This window comes from Chionomys nivalis, chromosome 7 (genome assembly GCF_950005125.1).
Source record: "Chionomys nivalis chromosome 7, mChiNiv1.1, whole genome shotgun sequence".
NCBI classification, from domain to species: domain Eukaryota; kingdom Metazoa; phylum Chordata; class Mammalia; order Rodentia; family Cricetidae; genus Chionomys; species Chionomys nivalis.
Genome location: NC_080092.1, coordinates 101026369 through 101042488, shown reverse-complemented (window position 1 = coordinate 101042488; position 16120 = coordinate 101026369). Strand labels below are relative to the sequence as shown.

Sequence of the window (16120 nt, the reverse complement as noted above, 5' to 3'; positions counted from 1 at the left end):
AGCAGCGGCTCCATCATCAACCACTCCCAGAAGCACTAGTCACCTCCTCCAGCGACCCTCAGCAGACACAGTTTGCTTCTTTATTCATTTAGCCGTTTGCTGTGGAGCATGGTAGGAGTTAGGGGTCACGGGCGCCAACCCACAAGACAGGGCCTGCGCTGCTTCAAGCAAGACTGGACATGGGGGGTTCAGGGCTCAGGCTGTTGGCATTCAGCCTCCTGCAGCGATAAGAAGACGTCCGCTTTACACTGCAAAGTCCCTGGGCTGTTGAATTGTCGCCGGCAGCTCTGCAGGTTCGGGGTCACCTCTTTGACACACAGGGCCTGGGTGGGCGGTGGAGGCTGAGGTCCCGCTCGTGCCCCACCGGCTCCCGCCACCCACCACCCCCTTGCACTCACAAGGCTCCTTAGGCTAGAGCGCATCTCCAAGCGTAGGGGTCCAATTACGGCAGGGAGTGCTGGGGACTCGGAGCGTCGCGGGGACGGGAACCTGTGGAAGTTGGACAGCAGCCCCGCGGCGCGGCCCACCGAGTAGTGCTGGGGTCCCGCAGGCTTGTACCACGCAAGGTTTGGTGGCAGGAGCAGCAAGAGCAGCGCCAGGGCGGCGGCCACCGATGTCCCACACTGGGCCATGGAGCTGTGCTGTGCGCCGGAGCAGGGGAAATGTGGCTGAAGTCTGTGAGCCGGACTGGGCTTTATATCTGCAATGGGGTGTAGGGCGGGGGAGGCGGGAACAGAGGCCGGGAGGAGGAGCAAGGAGGAGTGGCAGTGGAGCAAGGGCTGTGCACGGAGGATCAGTGGGATCTCTTACACCTTGCTGGGCCTGAACACGCATGTCACTGATGGCAGAGAGCCAATCTCTCCTTGCTGAAGTTGAACTGCCCTCTGAGGCTTACTGGCCAGAAGTATCAACGCCGGCAGGCAGGGTGAGAGACTGTCTTAGGGTTACTATCGCTGTGAAGAAACATCACAACCAAAAAGCAAGGTCAGGAGGAAAGGGTTTTTACCATATTCCGTGCCACAGTCTACTGGAAAAGCGAAGGCAAGAACTCAGATGGGGAACCTGGAGGCCATGGGAGAGTGCTGCTTCCTGGCTTGCTTCCTGGTTTCCTCAGCCTGCTTTCTCATAGAGCCCAGGACCACCCGCCCCACAATGGACTAGACCCTCCCAGATCAGTCACTAATTAAGAGATTTCCACTGGGTGCAGTGGCACCTGCCTTTAACCCCAGCACTCGGGAGGCCGGGCAGGGGGGTCATTAAAACAAGCTCCAGGACAGTTAGGGCTGTTTCACAGAAACCCTGTCTTGAAAAGAAAATCCCCAGGCTGGAGAGATGGCTTAGTGGCTTAAAGCACTGGCTGCTCTTCCAGAGGACACAGGTTCAATTCCCAGCACCCACATGGCAGTTCACAACTGTAACTCCAGATCCAGGGGATCACATGTCTTTTGGACTCTGCAGATATTGGGGGAATGCATGTGGTGCACAGACATGCTTGCAGGTAAAACAGTCACACACAAAAAATAGAAATTATATATAATAAAAAATGGCCCCAGCACTTGGGAGGCAGAGGCAGGCGGATCTCTGTGAGTTCGAGACCAGCCTGGTCTACAAGAGCTAGTTCCAGGACAGGCTCCAAAACCACAGAGAAACCCTGTCTCGAAAAACAAAAAAAAAAAAAAAAGGCCTACAGTAGTGTGAGTTCTAATTGGTCTTAATAATAAAAACCTGGAGTCAGCTATTGGGGCGAAAGCTAAAAGATCAGAGAAGCAGCACAGCCAGCCACTAGTTCTTACCTCTCCCTCAAACCAAAGGGGTGATCGTATCACTACAGGTCCTCGGACTGCATCTGAGCTCCTGTCTCCTCCTGCCTTGTAGTCCTCTCTCTGCCCAGCCATAATACTTCCCATCTGCCTAGTGCTGGGATTAAAAATGTGAGATTCAAGCCGGGCGGTGGTGGCGCACACCTTTAATCCCAGCACTTGGGAGGCAGAGGCAGGCGGATGTCTGTGAGTTCGAGACCAGCCTGGTCTACAAGAGCTAGTTCCAGGACAGGCTCCAAAACCACAGAGAAACCCTGTCTCGGAAAAAAAAAAAAAAAAAAAAGTGAGATTCAACCTTGTATAGCCCAGGGTAGCTTTGAACTCACAGAGATCCCTCTGCCTGTCTCCTGAATGCTGGGATTAAAGATGTGAGGCACCATTGCATGGCTCGCTTGCTCGCTCTCTCTCTCTCTCTCTCTCTCTCTCTCTCTCTCTCTGGTTTTTCAAGACAGGGTTTTTCCCAGCACTTGGGAGGCAGAGGCAGGCAGGTCTTTGTGAGTCTGAGGCCAGCCTGGTGTACAAGAGCTAGTTCAAGGACAGCCAGGGCTGTTATACAGAGAAACCGTGTCTCAAAAAACTTTAAAAAAGAGGAGGAGGAGGAGGAGGAGGTGGAGGAGGAAGACGACGACGACGACGACGACGACGACGAAGAAGAAGAAGAAGAAGAAGAAGAAGAAGAAGAAGAAGAAGAAGAAGAAGAAGAAGAAGAAGACGACGACGACGACGACATGGAAAGGCTACCTAGGTCAACGGCATAAGCTTCCTACAGGACCTGCTGTTCCTGCCTGGGAAAGGGGTTCGGGGAGAGCACAAGCTGTCTTGATGGGATTGTATCAGGGCGTCCTGACCAGAACCAGGGACTCTATATGCAGGGAGGGTTATATGCCTGGGGTTAGTTAGGGTCTTCTGATCTCCAGAGAGATTGGGGATGTGAGATCAGTGGAGTTGGTCCTGAGATAACAGATCAGAAAGACCTAAGAGCTAAGGAACCCAGAGTGAAGCCTTGTAGTCATGGAGAGCCCTGAGGTGAGCCTGGGAAGAGAAAGACCTCATAAATACTCCGTTGTACTGGAAGATGCTTCAGCAGGGTGACCTAGAAACGGTGGATTTTCCCACAGAAAGTTCCGAGGAAAAGCACGGAGGGCACCCAGGAGGGTGAGCATGCTGGGGATGGAAAAAACAGCTAGAATGGACCAGACCTGTCAGCCCAAGGAGCTCCAAATCCACAGATCTCGACGCCCCTCTGCAGCTCTTGGGTATCCTTGGGCTGAGTTACACCCATCTCTATTCGTGCCAGCTGATGCCAGTGCCAGGCTCAGCATGCGAGAGATAACCGAGCGGTGTGGAGCTACAGTCTCTCAGAAGCACAGGTGTTTCAAGTAGGAGGTACCTCAAGGGCACTGTAGTCTCATTGCCAACACCCTTGTAGATGATCCAGATGGTGGGGAGTCCTGCCCCTGCTTGTTTGGCCTGCTCTCCAGGCTGTAGGGCACAGGTGGCGTGCAAATGTGTTCACTGTCCATAGTCACTGAGTCTCTGAGGACTGTTATGCCCAAATCCACAATCCCCACAAGCAGACAAAAAAACCAATAGTCCCGTATGTAAAAGTAAAGAGCCTTTATTTTAGTCAAGTTTGCAAACTCGGTCTCTCCGCATGTTCAACGTATTGAAATAACCGGAGAGCCCCAAGCTCAATTAGAATAGGATTTTATAGTAGTAAACGTGGGTGTGAGGGGTTTCTGAGGTTTTAAGACCCCTGATTGGCTGGCATTCGTTCTAGGGGTGTCCTGGTTGACTGTGCACTAGCAGATGTTTCTATCTACAGTGCTTGGAATGCCAGGAATTTCCTTTGAATGGTCTGTTTTTGGGTGGGGGTCGGGTGATCCCAGCTTATGGTTGGTTCCTCCTGCAGCCAGGCACCGTCTCAGGGTGAACAACTGAGACTCCAGCCTCCATTGAAATTCATCCATGGCCAGAGTCCCAGGTGATAATGGTTGGAAGAAATAAAGAACTTCCTTTGGGTGACCTGCCCAGACTTAGATCATCATGGCTGGCCCTCACAAGGACAAGGTGATGAACTGACCAGGACTCCCAGATACCACCCTAAATTAATTTCCACCCAGGAGCTTCCAGACACCCTAGGACTGGCCTACTGTCCCCTAAGAGGCTGAAAATCCCCAGCTGTAGGGGAATAAAGAAGCTTGCAAGGGGCTGTTCCTCCCGAGGGCACCAGAGGACCACATCCTCCTACCCTAGATCTGGTCTTCAGTCTGAGGAAGACACAGCAGTCTCCGAAGATCACCTGGGCATGACCAGTGCTTGCTTGGCCAGAACGGCCAGCTTTGCCCATCTAGGGCTGGGGCTTCTTCCAGGTTAGGGCAGCAGATGGGCTATGTGCCCCTGCCAGTCCCCCAGCACAACACACCTTAAAGTCTCTGCCCAGCTTGGCCCTGCCTTAGTCTCTTCTACTTTTCCTGTTTCTGAGTTGTGACTCAGATTATCAAGAAGCCCTCGGCAGTTATTTCATCAAGATGTTTATTCATAAGGGTTTTCATAACAAAACACACCGCAGCTGTATCAATGTCAAGAAAGCAGCCAGAGGCCTCCAGGAAGGCTCGGGACTTTAATGAGTTTTACTTATTGAATAAAAGTGTCAATGATGCGATGAAAAAACGAACAAACAAAAAGACCTCCTTGTTTCAGCCAAAAGGAAGGCATCCTTGTCCCCAGTGCAGAACCAGGGCCCAGGTACCACTGTGAGGAGGGGAGGGAAGGGGCGGAGCCTGGCCCGGGGCGGAGCCTAGCCCGGCGCTGACAGAGGGAACACAGGCCTCACTCCTTGAACTTCCACTCTTGGCGACACATGGGGCAGTGCTGCTGCACCTGCTGCGCGTTCAGCCACTTGAGGATGCAGTGCATGTGGAAGCAGTGCGAACACTGCCCCCACACCAGAGGGCAGTCGTCCCCAGGCACCTTACCTGTAAGGGGGCCAGGAGGGAAGACGTTAGAACACAGGAGAGCATGTGAAGCCAAGCAGGCCCCTCCAGGGCATTGGAAATGGCTCCAGCCCACAGGCAGAGCCTCTAGGGGAGACCACGCGGGAATGTGACCCAAACCGTCCCCAGATATGGCCTACGGCTTGAAGGACCTGCAGTGACTCCCTCACACCTTCTGTGGAAAACTGACCTGGAATACCCAGAAGGTAACATTAAAATGGCCATGGTGCCAAGGAGTCACAACCTGAGTAGGGAACTCTGTCTTCATTAAAGGCACCCTGGAACTCAGGGAGGTTCTTTCCCTGGACCCCCAAGATCAACTGCACCACCCTGGTGTTCATGGGACAGCTGCTGAGGGGACTTGATATCAGCAGGTGCCATCCTCTCTCTCACCTGAACCCTCAGCTCTCCCACCTCTAGCCAAAGCCAGGGGCACAGGCTGCAGGTTCTCACTCTGCAAGCCTGGAAGTCTTCCTCCATGGAGAAAGCCCAATCAGAGCCAGACAGAGTCGGTTTCATGATTAAAGTTAATTAGGGCTACAGAGCTGGCTCAGCAGTTTCAGCACTTGCTGATCTTGCCCAGGACCCAGGTCCAGTTTCCAGCTTCCATGTGGCAGCTCACAGCCACCTGCGGCTCCAGGTCCAAGGGAACCAACACCCTCTTCTGGTCTCCACAGACACTGCATGCATGTGATAAACACAGATAGACATTCAGGCAAAAGACCCATACACATAAATGAAAACAGATTAATCTTTTTTTTTCTTAAAGTAAAATTTAAAAACAGGGGCTGGAGAGATGGCACTGGCTGCTCCTGCAGAGGACCCGGGTCCAATTCCCAGCACCCACATGCACACAACTGTCTGTAACTCCAGCTCCAGAGGACCTAAGGACACCTTCACACAGACATACACGCAGACATACATACACCAATGTAAAAACAAAAGGGGAGACTGGGAACGCAGCTCAGCTGGTAGAACGGTCGCCTAGAATGCACAAAGCCCGCATTCTACCCCTAGGTTTGCACAACCAGACAATCCCAGCACTTGTGAGCTGGAAGCAGAAGGATGAAGGATTCAAGGCCATACTCAGCTACACAAGGATTTTGAAGCCAACCTAGGATACAAGAGACATGAGACCCCGTTCAAAAACAAGTATCCCTGGCTTCCTCAGACTAGAAAACCCTACTGAAGAAGGCAGAGCACAGGGTCCAAAGAGCTAAGCTTCACTGCACCCAATCCATCCTGGGAACCAGTCCTATGTCTGTCACACTTGCGCTCAGCACGACAGAGCCTTTCTCTCTCTTTTCTTTCCTTTGTTTTGTTTTTCAAGACAGGGTTTCTCTGTGTAGCCCTGGCTGTTCTAGAACTCATTCTGACCCACCTGCCTCTGCCTCCAGAGTGCTGGGATTAAAGGCGTGTGCACCACCCAGGCTCCTAACTTCAGCAGAGCTCTGCTTGATCACTCTTTTCCAATGAGACTCGGACCCAACTGGCTCAAGAACAAGATCACGGAGCTGGCTCATCTGTGGGTGGTCATGCGGAGGGGGGTGCTGTCCCTACAGGGCGAGCCGGAGCATTTGATGAGGGTGCTGGCGCACCGACGGTGATTCATGCAAGGCCTGGTTAGTGCCTTGATGAAATTATTTTTTTTTTAATTAAAACACTTCTTGACAAGACTGCTTTACCTTAAAGCCCCCTGGGACCTGAAACAGATTTATTACAGCCTTGGTAACTTAATTTTCACAGGAGTTTAATCTGTGAGAAACCTGGTGCTTATGGAATCTCTCCAGAAAACAGACTGGACCTATCAAACACTCGGCACTTTGAAGTCAACTCCCTCCCATTTAAACAATCTGTGAGCCAGACTGAGTCTCCCACTCTGCAGCTAACGGCCCTGTTTTAAGAAAGCCTGGGTCTACTTCACATGGATGACTCTAAGTGCCTAGCCACCTAAGATGCTTTCTGGCCATCCCTTTGGTCACAGACCCAGCTAGGGTCATAAAGGTTGTGCCCTGCAGCCCACGTGTGGGTCACTTATGCATAGGTAAGAACAGGTAGTTCTGGGTCCAGCGGAGCCTGGGCCTGAAGGTGGCGCTGATAAGCAAGTTCCAGAGAGTTCACAAAGCTGTCTGATGTGACAGACACGCACACGAGCACTTGTCCTCTGACTCCCACACTCTGTGTGGCTCTGTTAAATAAAGATTCCTGGGGGGCTGGAGAGATGGCACAGAGGTTAAGAGCACTGGCTGCTCTTCCAGAGGACCTCAGTTCAACTCCCAGCAACCACATGGTGGCTCACAACCATCTGTAATGAGATCTGGTGCCCTCTTCTGGCCTGCAGGAATACATGCAGGCAGAAAACTGTATACATGAAAGACAGACAGACAAAAAGATTCCTCCTTCATGCTTGGTAAGAAACACCAGCTTCAGGTAACGCGGGTCTACTTAATAACAACTACCACTTGTAGCATAGAGAGCTGATACAGAAGACCTGACAGCAGTCAGCAAACAAAGGAAACATTTCTCATATCTATAGACTTTAGAGGGGAGAAGTTTCTGAGCTCAGCAGATTAGTGAAGGTCCTATGCCTGATCCCCACTATAGAAGCATCCTTAAGGGTGATTTTGTTGACAAGGTTTTTTGTTTGTTTGTTTGTTTGTTTTTTTTTCGAGACAGGGTTTCTCTGAAGTTTTTGGTTGCTGTCCTGGAACTAGCTCTTGTAGACCAGGCTGGCCTCGAACTCGCAGAGATCCGCCTGCCTCTGCCTCCCGAGTGCTGGGATTAAAGGTGTGTGTCACCACCGCCCGGCAGGGTTTTTGTTTTTTTGAGGCTGTATATGTCTCACTATGTAGACCTAGCAGGCACAGAACTCACTACACAGACCAGGAATGCCTGGAATCACAGATCTGTTCTGCCTCCTCGGTGCTGGGATCAAAGCCCCATTCCACCGTACCCAGTCTTCATGTGATTTCAAGACAAGACCAGTGGACGAGCCTGCACCCTAGCTGCTCTAGAAGTCGAGGAAGGAGAACTCAAAGTTCAAGACAGAGTGCGTTCGAGCCAACCCTAGGAATACAGCTCAGTGGGAGAGAGCCTGCAGAGCACATGAAAGGGCCTGTGTTCAATCCCCAGTCCCATTAAATAAGAAACTGATTGACTGATTAAAAGAGTATTCCTCCCTTTCACACTTTTGGAAGTTCCTTCTCATTTTTCCTTAGTGAATCTGCATTTGTAGCAGGCATGCCTATTATCCCAGCCCTCGGAAGCAAAGGCATACGGATCTCTGTGATTTTGAGTTCAGCCTGGTCTAGAGAGATAGTTCCAGGACAGCCTAGGCAACCTAACAAAACCCTGTCTCAAAATATGAAACAACAAAAATTTACATTTTTCTACTTAAAATAAAAATTAGAACTGTGTGCTTAGTTGCTAATCATAAATGCTATAGATAAAACTTAAACCAAGCCAGGCGGTGGTGGCGCATGCCTTTAATCCCAGCACTCGGGAGACAGAGGCAGGCGGATCCTGGGAGTTCGAGGCCAGCCTGGTCTACAAAGGGAGTTCCAGGACAGGCACCAAAGCTACAGAGAAACCCTGTCTCGAAAAATCAAAAAAAAAAAAAAAAAAAAACTTAAACCAAAAGAAAAATCAATGACTTCCTAGGAAATACACAACTCGCTGGGCAGTGGTGGTGCACGACTTTAATCCCAACACTTAGGAGATAGAGGTAGGCAGATCTCTGTAAGTTTGAGGCCAGCCTGGTCTACAGAGAGAGTTTCAGGACAGCCAGGGTTACATAGAGAAACCCTGTCTCACTGGGCGGGGGGGGGGAGGACACGACACACGACAACTCACAACTTGTTGAATACATCAAGATGATTAACTATCGGCTGATAAGTCAGGCTGGGTGAGCAGGGTAGGGGCGCCTTTAATCCAGTACTCAGGAGACAGAGGCAGGAGGATCTCTGTAAATTCGAGGCCAGCCTAGTTTGCAGATCTAACGCTCTGATAACATCAAGATGATTATAAGGTTGCTAGAACAGCTTGTAAGACAAGGCTCAAGTGTGCTCATAGTTAACTTAAAATTTACAATACTTTAGCACAAAAATCCAGCAAATGTGACAATATGGCAACCACTGTCTGAACTTCAATTTGCTATAACAAGTTAGGGGTATTTTGAGAAAATTCAAACTGAAAATACAAGTTTGAGGAGTTAAGAGAATGTCAGATTATCACCATGTAGACCAGGCAGGCTTCAAATTCAAGATTATTTGCCTCAGTCACCCCAGTGCTGTTGTCACGGGTCTGTGGTCTGTGTCACCATGCCCTGACAAAAACAAGTGTTGGCTTTGTCTGTCTTTCTGTTTTTGCAAAGTGTCACTGCGTAACCTCCAACTCGGAGATCCACTTGTTTTGCTCCCAAATTCTGATACCACAAGTGTTTGCCACCGTGCTAGATAGGCTCTTTATAGAAAAGTGGGCTTCAAGAAATATTTCCTGTCAGTAGATGGAAACTAAACCTTACAGTTTTGTTTTTCTTAGTTTTTCAAGACAAGGTTTCTCTGTCCTGGAACTTGCACTGTAGACCAGGCTGAACTCAATCTCAGAGATCCTTCTGCCTCTGCCTCCCTAGCGCTTAGAAACCCAAGGTTTCTAAGGCTGGTGGTGCACAGAGAGACACTCACAGTCTGGACAGCAGCCATTAAATGCCATCCTGCAGATGCCGCAGTTCTCATCATTGGCTACCCAGAGCCAAGTGGCCACACCGTTCCAGCACTTAATCTTCACCTTCATGGCAGCCGAGCCTGTGACCTGAGGGCAGAGAATTTCGGGGCTAAAGTTAGTCTGTAGTGCTCCAGCAAGCTGCGACAGGGGCTAGGCCATGTTTAAGGATGTCTTTGGAGATTTGCATCCACGCAGTGGGGCGGGGTCACACACGCCTTTAATCCCCGACACAAGCCTTTAATCCCAGCACTCGGATCCCAAAACTCGATCCCAGTCTGAAGCAGACGGACCAGGTTCGAGGCCAGCCCCTCCCCTCCCCAAAAAAGGAAAAAAGAAACAAAAACAAAACAAAATAATGCGTCCGTGGGAAACGTCCAGCTTTTCCTTAACAACCTGTGCTTTGCTTTTAAACCTGAGGAGTCACAGCCACTAACTTGCTAAAGAGAAACCACGCCCTCGAGCAGACTAACCCGAACTCCGACCCTGCACAGCAGCCCCGACCGCCGGGGTCCCGAAGAAGGCGCCCCGTCCGCCAGACGGAACGCGACGCCGAGGCCACCCCGCCTTTTCCGGCCTCCGGGGGCGGGGCCGGGAGTCCCCGCCCACTCCTCGCCCTCGCACCTTCGCCGCCTAATCACGAGGCGCCCCGCCCTTCCGTTGCCGCCGCGCGGGAAGGTATAAAAACGACCGTGCCGCGTCCGGCTCCTCAGAAGCGGCGCCCGCTGTCCCCGAGCGCTTTGCGCAGGCGTCCGCCGGCCCCGCGCGCGCCGAGACCAATCAGAGGCAGCCGCCGGGCCGCGACGCCGGAAGACCGGGGGCAGGCGCAGGAAGTGACGCTGCGGCGTGCTGACGCGCGGGCTCGATCCGAGGCCCGATTCCGCGCCCGCCATGGCCGACAAAATGGATATGTCTTTGGACGACATCATTAAGCTGAACCGGAGCCAGCGAGGCGGTCGCGGCGGAGGCCGGGGTCGCGGCAGGGCCGGCTCCCAGGGCGGCCGCGGCGGTGCGGTGCAGGCCGCCGCGCGAGTGAATCGAGGCGGCGGGCCTATGAGGAACCGGCCCGCCATCTCTCGCGGCGCCGCGGGCGGCGGCGGCAGGAACCGGCCGGCACCCTACAGCAGAGTAAGTCCGGGGACGCGCGACGCCGACGCGGGCGGCTGCCCGGCAGCACGGAGCCGGGTGTACGCCCCGCGAGTCCCCGCGGGGACCGCGGCGGAGGGGTGGGCGGGGGCGAGGCCGCGCGGCGAGGCCCGGCCCCAGGCCGGGATCTTCCGGGACGCTTTGTCCGGTCGCGGTCCGGCCTCGTGGCGGCGGGCTTGGGGTGCTCTCTGGACTGCGGTCCGACGTGGGAGAGTGGCGGTGGGGTGTCGAGGGCGCCCGGGGCGAGGCTCACGAGTTTCTCTGTCCTCACGGTTTTGCCTGCAGCCGAAACAACTTCCCGACAAGTGGCAGCACGACCTCTTCGACAGCGGCTTCGGGGGTGGCGCCGGCGTGGAGACGGGTGGGAAGCTGCTGGTGTCAAACCTGGACTTCGGGGTGTCAGACGCGGATATCCAGGTAGGAGACCGGAGCCGGTCGCGGTGCGCGTCCCGCACAGACTTGCGGTCCAGAACCCCCTCCCGGTTGGAGCCCGCGCACCCCGGGGCCAGCCACTGTCCCCGAGTGACCTGACTGACCTTAGAGAAAGTAGCATTTCTAATAAGTCAGGCTGCGGGAAGGTAGCCTGGTGTGTCCCTGAAGGCGACCACCGTGAGCTCCTGCCTCTGCCAGGACTTCCAGTTTATAACGGGCACGGGCTGCCCGGTATGACCGGGGGTGCTTGTGGTAGCGAGCTGATGGGAGACAGAGTCTCCCCCAGATGTCTGGCCGCACTGGGGTGCATGGTGTCAGTGCTGTGTGCTTTACAGCCTGAAGCCCTGTGTTTTAACCAGCGACCTTTCCTGGGTCTGGGCAGGGGCATGGTCCTCATACTTGCCGTTGAACTCTTTTCTTGTTTTTTTTTCTTTTTTTCTTTTTTTTCTTTTTTGACTGGACCTCAGAGGCATCTCTATAGAGTTTTTGGGAATTAGTTTTGGAGATGGCTAGGTCGGAGTGCTGGGCCTTTCTGGGTTTTTAGTTCTCAGAGCCCAGCCCTTTGGCCTTGCCATGGGAGGTTAGCACGGCCAGTGAGCACTCACAGTGTCTCAACACTTTTTTTAAGGTGGTTTCTGGCATCCACTGGAAACCGCTTTTGGTGACCTCCACTCCCGCTGTGTGCCTGGGTTCCCTCTCCAACTCCCAGCCTGCCTGAGGTCAGGGCAGTTTCCATGGCGCGTTTGACTTCAGACTTTGCAGCAGGCTTGAGTAGGAGGAGAGGGAAAGGTGAGCCAGAATCTGCCTTTGGGGGAGGGGCTGGGGTCAGGGGGCCCTCGGAGCTATCTGCTCTGTGGGAACTGCCCTTGGTTTTGCTCTTGGCCTCTGCTGTTTGATGAAGCAGCCATTATTTGAGTTGTAATGCCCTTGCTGAGAGAGGTAGTTCTTAATCTTCTGCTCTGTGCCAGGGCTTTGTACTGTCCTCACCGGCATCGTGGTGCAGTCCCAAAGTGGGCAGGAACCCAGGTGCTCATGAAAGTTGTCCCTCTTTCTCCAGCGTCCCTTCCCTCACCTCTTGATGTTCACTGCCCTGCCCCTTCCCGGGTGGCTGTCAGTAAAGCGCCCTCAAAGCACGCGTGCTCACAGCAACCTAATGAGCCACTCGAAGGAGCAGGGCTCACGACTTCACTGACTGCTGTCCATTCCACTTCCCAGGAACTCTTTGCCGAATTTGGAACGTTGAAGAAAGCGGCCGTGCACTATGATCGCTCTGGACGAAGTTTAGGGACAGCAGACGTGCACTTTGAACGGAAGGCAGATGCCCTAAAGGCTATGAAACAATACAACGGTGTCCCTTTGGATGGTGAGTGTGGGGCTGGGCCCAGGATGCCTGCGGGGCTTATGGAGTTTGGGGCTGGCACCTCTCCCTGTAGGAATATGGGCTGCCCCTGTGGCTGAGGACACTTTGCATTTGCCCCTTTGTCTCTCTCTTCCATTCTGCCACTTCTCATGCTGCCCCACACATCTGGACCAACCTCTTGTGAACCCCCATCCAGCAAGCTACATCCCTCCCCTCCTTCAGCTCCTTCCGGAAGATTCACTTCTGTGAAGCCTTCTCAGAACCGCCATAGTACAACCTGAGTGCGGGGCTGTAGTCGTAAAGACAAAGGTACCTGTTCTTCTTCCGTCAGGTCACCCACACCTGTCCACCCATGAGCACCCTGGACACTGACCAAGCAGCCCTCTTAGCTTGAACTGAGAAGGAGTGAGGAGGTGTTGGTGGGGTTATTTATCGCCACTTTATTTTCCCACCAGACTCTCTAGGCCATATACCTTTTTGGGGGCACTGGAGACACACAAAGGCCCTTTCCAGAGCTTGCATGGAGACCAGGGTGTGGTGCCCTCTGTATCAGCTTCAGAGCCTCTGGAATGAGACTTGTTGTGTTCTTTTTACCATAGGCCGTCCTATGAACATCCAGCTCGTCACATCACAGATTGACACGCAAAGAAGACCAGCACAGAGGTAAGTTCTGGGCCCTCGACGATGGGGAAAGGCTGTGGGTTTGTGATAATGCCATCCACAAAGCACAGATAGATTAGAGTTGTGTTTTCTTTGTTAGCATAAACAGAGGCGGCATGACAAGAAACCGTGGCTCTGGAAGTTTTGGTGGTGGTGGCACCCGGAGAGGAACCCGTGGAGGCAGCCGGGGAAGAGGTAGAGGTACCGGCAGGAACTCAAAGCAGCAGCTTTCTGCGGAGGAGCTGGACGCACAGCTGGATGCTTATAATGCCAGGGTAAGTCCTCAGGCTCAGAGAAGACTGGGTGGGACTGAGTCACAGCCTGTGGTAATCTCGTGAAGCCAGAAGAAACAAGGGCTTCCTTAATGAACCTCTCTCTTTCAGATGGACACCAGTTAAACAGCCCAGCAAATCCACACAAGTAACAGAACCCAGAAGCTGCGTCCGAGATCCCTAGAGGGAGGGTTGGCGACTGGACTGTGCAGACAATGGTGGATTTGTTTTTGTTTCTTCTTTTTCTCCTGTTTTAAAATAGGATCTAAAAACTCATGTAAAGGCTTTTTTTCTTTTTTTTTTTTTTTTAATTCTGAAACAGACCTGTTTTGTACCGAGTTATTTTTGGGATAAATTTTACTGGTTGCTGTTGTGGAGAAGGTGGCATTTTCACCTTTGCCATAATAAACTAGAATTGTGTGTAGAACTGGAGCTGTCTGGTCCATCCTGCTGTTAGAGTCTCTGTCACAGCTGGTGGCTGTGGCTAGTACCTGGTGTGAAATGGGAGTCCAAGGCTGAGGCCTTCTGTTTGCTTCCCTGATATTCTAATGCCTCACTCATCTTGATCTGTGGGATGACTGCAGAGCAGCGGCCTTCTGCCCGGAGCTGCCTGTCCATTTGCCGGCACCGTAAGGTGATAAGGGGATATGGGGTAATTCTTGGGCTACTCCTTTGCCTTATGGTGTGTCAGAGAAATCTGGTTTGGGCTTTGAACCTCGTATGTTTCTTGTTTTTCTGTTTTATTTTGACAGGGAACAAAGACCAGGTAGGGTGATTTTTTTTTTTTTTTTTTTTTACTTGATAGCAGTCAGTCCTTGGAATCCGAGGGTGCCCAGATCTCGTGTACAGTGGCATGGCGTTTGCTTAGAGTCTATGCACATATACTGGAAGGCTTTTCGAGATAAGCTGTATTATTTAGGGAGGACAGACAAGGTTCAGATGCTTCATTTGGGATATTTTGTCATTGGTTGGCTCTGGAGACACCTGTAAAATAATAACCAATGGGATTTGAGGCGGAAACCAATCTTTAAGAGGGTTGGGGTTAAAGATAAGAGTACCTTGGGCCGCGTGACCGGGTTGAAAAGCAGGACTTTGAGGAATAGAGCTGAGAAATGGGAGAACTCGAAACTGAAACTGTCCTTGTCTTGCTGCTGGGGGTAAATGGAGGACCATGGGTGGGTGGACATCCAGGGTGACAAACCTCAGAGCTTTTTTTTTTTAAGACAGGGTTTATCTGTGTAGCCTTGGCTGTCCTAAAACTCTTGCTCTGTAGACCAGGCTGGCCTCAACTCGCAGAGATCCTCTTGCCTCTGTGTCTCCCAAGTGCTGGGATTAAAGGCGTGCGTCACCACCGCCCAGCTAAAGCAATACTTTTAAGGACTGCTGGAGCTGCTGCTTCAGTGAGTCATATAGGATGGCGTACACATGACAGTGTATCTCGGTATTGTCCGGATGCATGTGCACACTTGTGTCAACAGAGGACAACCTTAGGTGTTCCCTGGGATTGCGAGTGCATGCCACCACACCTTAGTTTTTATGTGGTTTCTAAGGATTTCAGGATCTGAACTCATCCCGTATTCCTCACTTTGCCATCTCTGCTTTCAACTTGAGGTAACTAGAGATAGGTCTCAGGTGCCACATCAGATAGATGTGTCTTTAGTTTGATCTTTGTGAGCAAAGGACTTGCAAAAACTGCCTGGGCCAAGGTAGTCTTTCCTCTCGGCGTCTAGTGTTCAGTCTTACATAACCTGCAGTATTAGATGCAGTGGTGCATGGTATATTCAGAAACCTCTAACCCTGGTTCATGGCTCAGTCTGTGTCTTGCAGCAGGACCTTCAGGTAAATGTTGTTTCTTCCCTTTAGCTAACTAATAGTTTAATAGACAAAAATGAGAAATTGGATACAGTGTAACAAAGACGGGAAAGCTGGGGTAAATGAAGGCTTGGAATTGTTTCTGTTACCTGTTCTGTGGTCACAAGTGTTTTCCAGGGACCTGGCCTATGCCTTGGACTCTTGAATATTCTGTAGGAATATCTCCTCCCTCCCCAGAATCAGCATAGAGTCTTAAAATTATTCCTGTAATCCCAGCACTCAGGAGGCAGAGGCAGACAGACCTCTAAGTTCAAAGCCAGCCTGGTCTACAGAGTGAGTTCTAGGACAGCCAGGGAAGAAACCCTGCTCTGGGAGTTGACAGTCCTCTTGCCACAGCCTCCCCAGTGCTGGGAATCCTGGCATGTATCACTCAATCAACTTTTGAGAAGCTGTAAACTCTTCCAAATAGTTATAACATCTTAGGTTTTGATTTCTTGAGCCCTGCCTCCCTGACCTACTGCTGTGTGGAGTCCAGGCTGGCTTTGGCCTCAGTGGCTGGCAGTTCTTTTTAGTAGTATTGAGTTGGATGTCCAGTGGAATGAGAAGTTGGTTTTGTTGCTGAGCCCACTGGTGCACGCTTGCTGGGATCCCAGCTACGCAGGAGCCTGGTGTGGAAGGATCACTTGAACCCAAGACTTCAAAATGCGTCTGGGCAGTATAGCAAGACCTTTTTTAATTATAAGTGGATATGATAAATGTCTGTATTGAAGTCGCACAGATCACAGTTCATCACACCTCATTTCTGTCGTTTGACGTCATTGCTATAGTTTAGATCTGGAGTGTCTGCCTAAGACCGGTATTTTGAAAGCTTGGCCCACGGTGCTACTAAGAGTGGGTGGAACT

At 51.9% G+C, this 16120-nt stretch overlaps 3 protein-coding genes across 5 annotated transcripts; 1 reads left to right on the top strand and 2 right to left on the bottom strand.

Annotated features, from left to right (window-relative positions):
• Positions 1–72: 72 nt before the first annotated feature.
• Npb (neuropeptide B) lies at positions 73–9622 on the bottom strand. 2 transcript variants are annotated; one of them, XM_057775858.1, is made up of 4 exons: positions 9499–9622; positions 811–953; positions 399–641; positions 73–323 (listed from the first exon to the last, which is right to left on the bottom strand). In XM_057775858.1, the coding sequence occupies exons 2-4, from the start codon at positions 832–834 to the stop codon at positions 189–191; spliced, it is 402 nt and encodes a 133-aa protein (XP_057631841.1). In that variant the 5' UTR covers positions 835–953; positions 9499–9622; the 3' UTR covers positions 73–188. The 2 variants fall into 2 exon arrangements, with proteins under 2 accessions (XP_057631841.1, XP_057631842.1); XM_057775859.1 differs by lacking the exon at positions 9499–9622 and adding an exon at positions 1794–1903.
• Anapc11 (anaphase promoting complex subunit 11) lies at positions 4396–10284 on the bottom strand. 2 transcript variants are annotated; one of them, XM_057775860.1, is made up of 3 exons: positions 10160–10284; positions 9499–9625; positions 4396–4798 (listed from the first exon to the last, which is right to left on the bottom strand). In XM_057775860.1, the coding sequence occupies exons 2-3, from the start codon at positions 9605–9607 to the stop codon at positions 4653–4655; spliced, it is 255 nt and encodes an 84-aa protein (XP_057631843.1). In that variant the 5' UTR covers positions 9608–9625; positions 10160–10284; the 3' UTR covers positions 4396–4652. The 2 variants fall into 2 exon arrangements, with proteins under 2 accessions (XP_057631843.1, XP_057631844.1); XM_057775861.1 differs by lacking the exon at positions 10160–10284 and adding an exon at positions 10009–10134.
• On the top strand, positions 10273–13832 carry Alyref (Aly/REF export factor). The gene is made up of 6 exons (XM_057775857.1): positions 10273–10663; positions 10967–11098; positions 12329–12476; positions 13073–13136; positions 13234–13408; positions 13517–13832. The coding sequence occupies exons 1-6, from the start codon at positions 10427–10429 to the stop codon at positions 13529–13531; spliced, it is 771 nt and encodes a 256-aa protein (XP_057631840.1). The 5' UTR covers positions 10273–10426; the 3' UTR covers positions 13532–13832.
• Positions 13833–16120: the final 2288 nt, after the last annotated feature.

Coding starts and splice junctions, on each gene's coding strand:
- Alyref (XM_057775857.1), top strand. CDS start 10,427: ATGGCCGACAAAATGGATATGTCTTTGGACGACATCATTAAGCTGAAC. Junction 11,099..12,328: donor TGTCAGACGCGGATATCCAG/GTAGGAGACCGG, acceptor TCCACTTCCCAG/GAACTCTTTGCCGAATTTGG. Junction 13,137..13,233: donor CAAAGAAGACCAGCACAGAG/GTAAGTTCTGGG, acceptor TTTCTTTGTTAG/CATAAACAGAGGCGGCATGA.
- Anapc11 (XM_057775860.1), bottom strand. CDS start 9,607: ATGAAGGTGAAGATTAAGTGCTGGAACGGTGTGGCCACTTGGCTCTGG. Junction 4,799..9,498: donor TAATGGCTGCTGTCCAGACT/GTGAGTGTCTCT, acceptor GCCCCCTTACAG/GTAAGGTGCCTGGGGACGAC.
- Npb (XM_057775858.1), bottom strand. CDS start 834: ATGCGTGTTCAGGCCCAGCAAGGT. Junction 642..810: donor GTGTTCAGGCCCAGCAAGGT/GTAAGAGATCCC, acceptor TCCGGCGCACAG/CACAGCTCCATGGCCCAGTG. Junction 324..398: donor GCTCTAGCCTAAGGAGCCTT/GTGAGTGCAAGG, acceptor CCGCCCACCCAG/GCCCTGTGTGTCAAAGAGGT.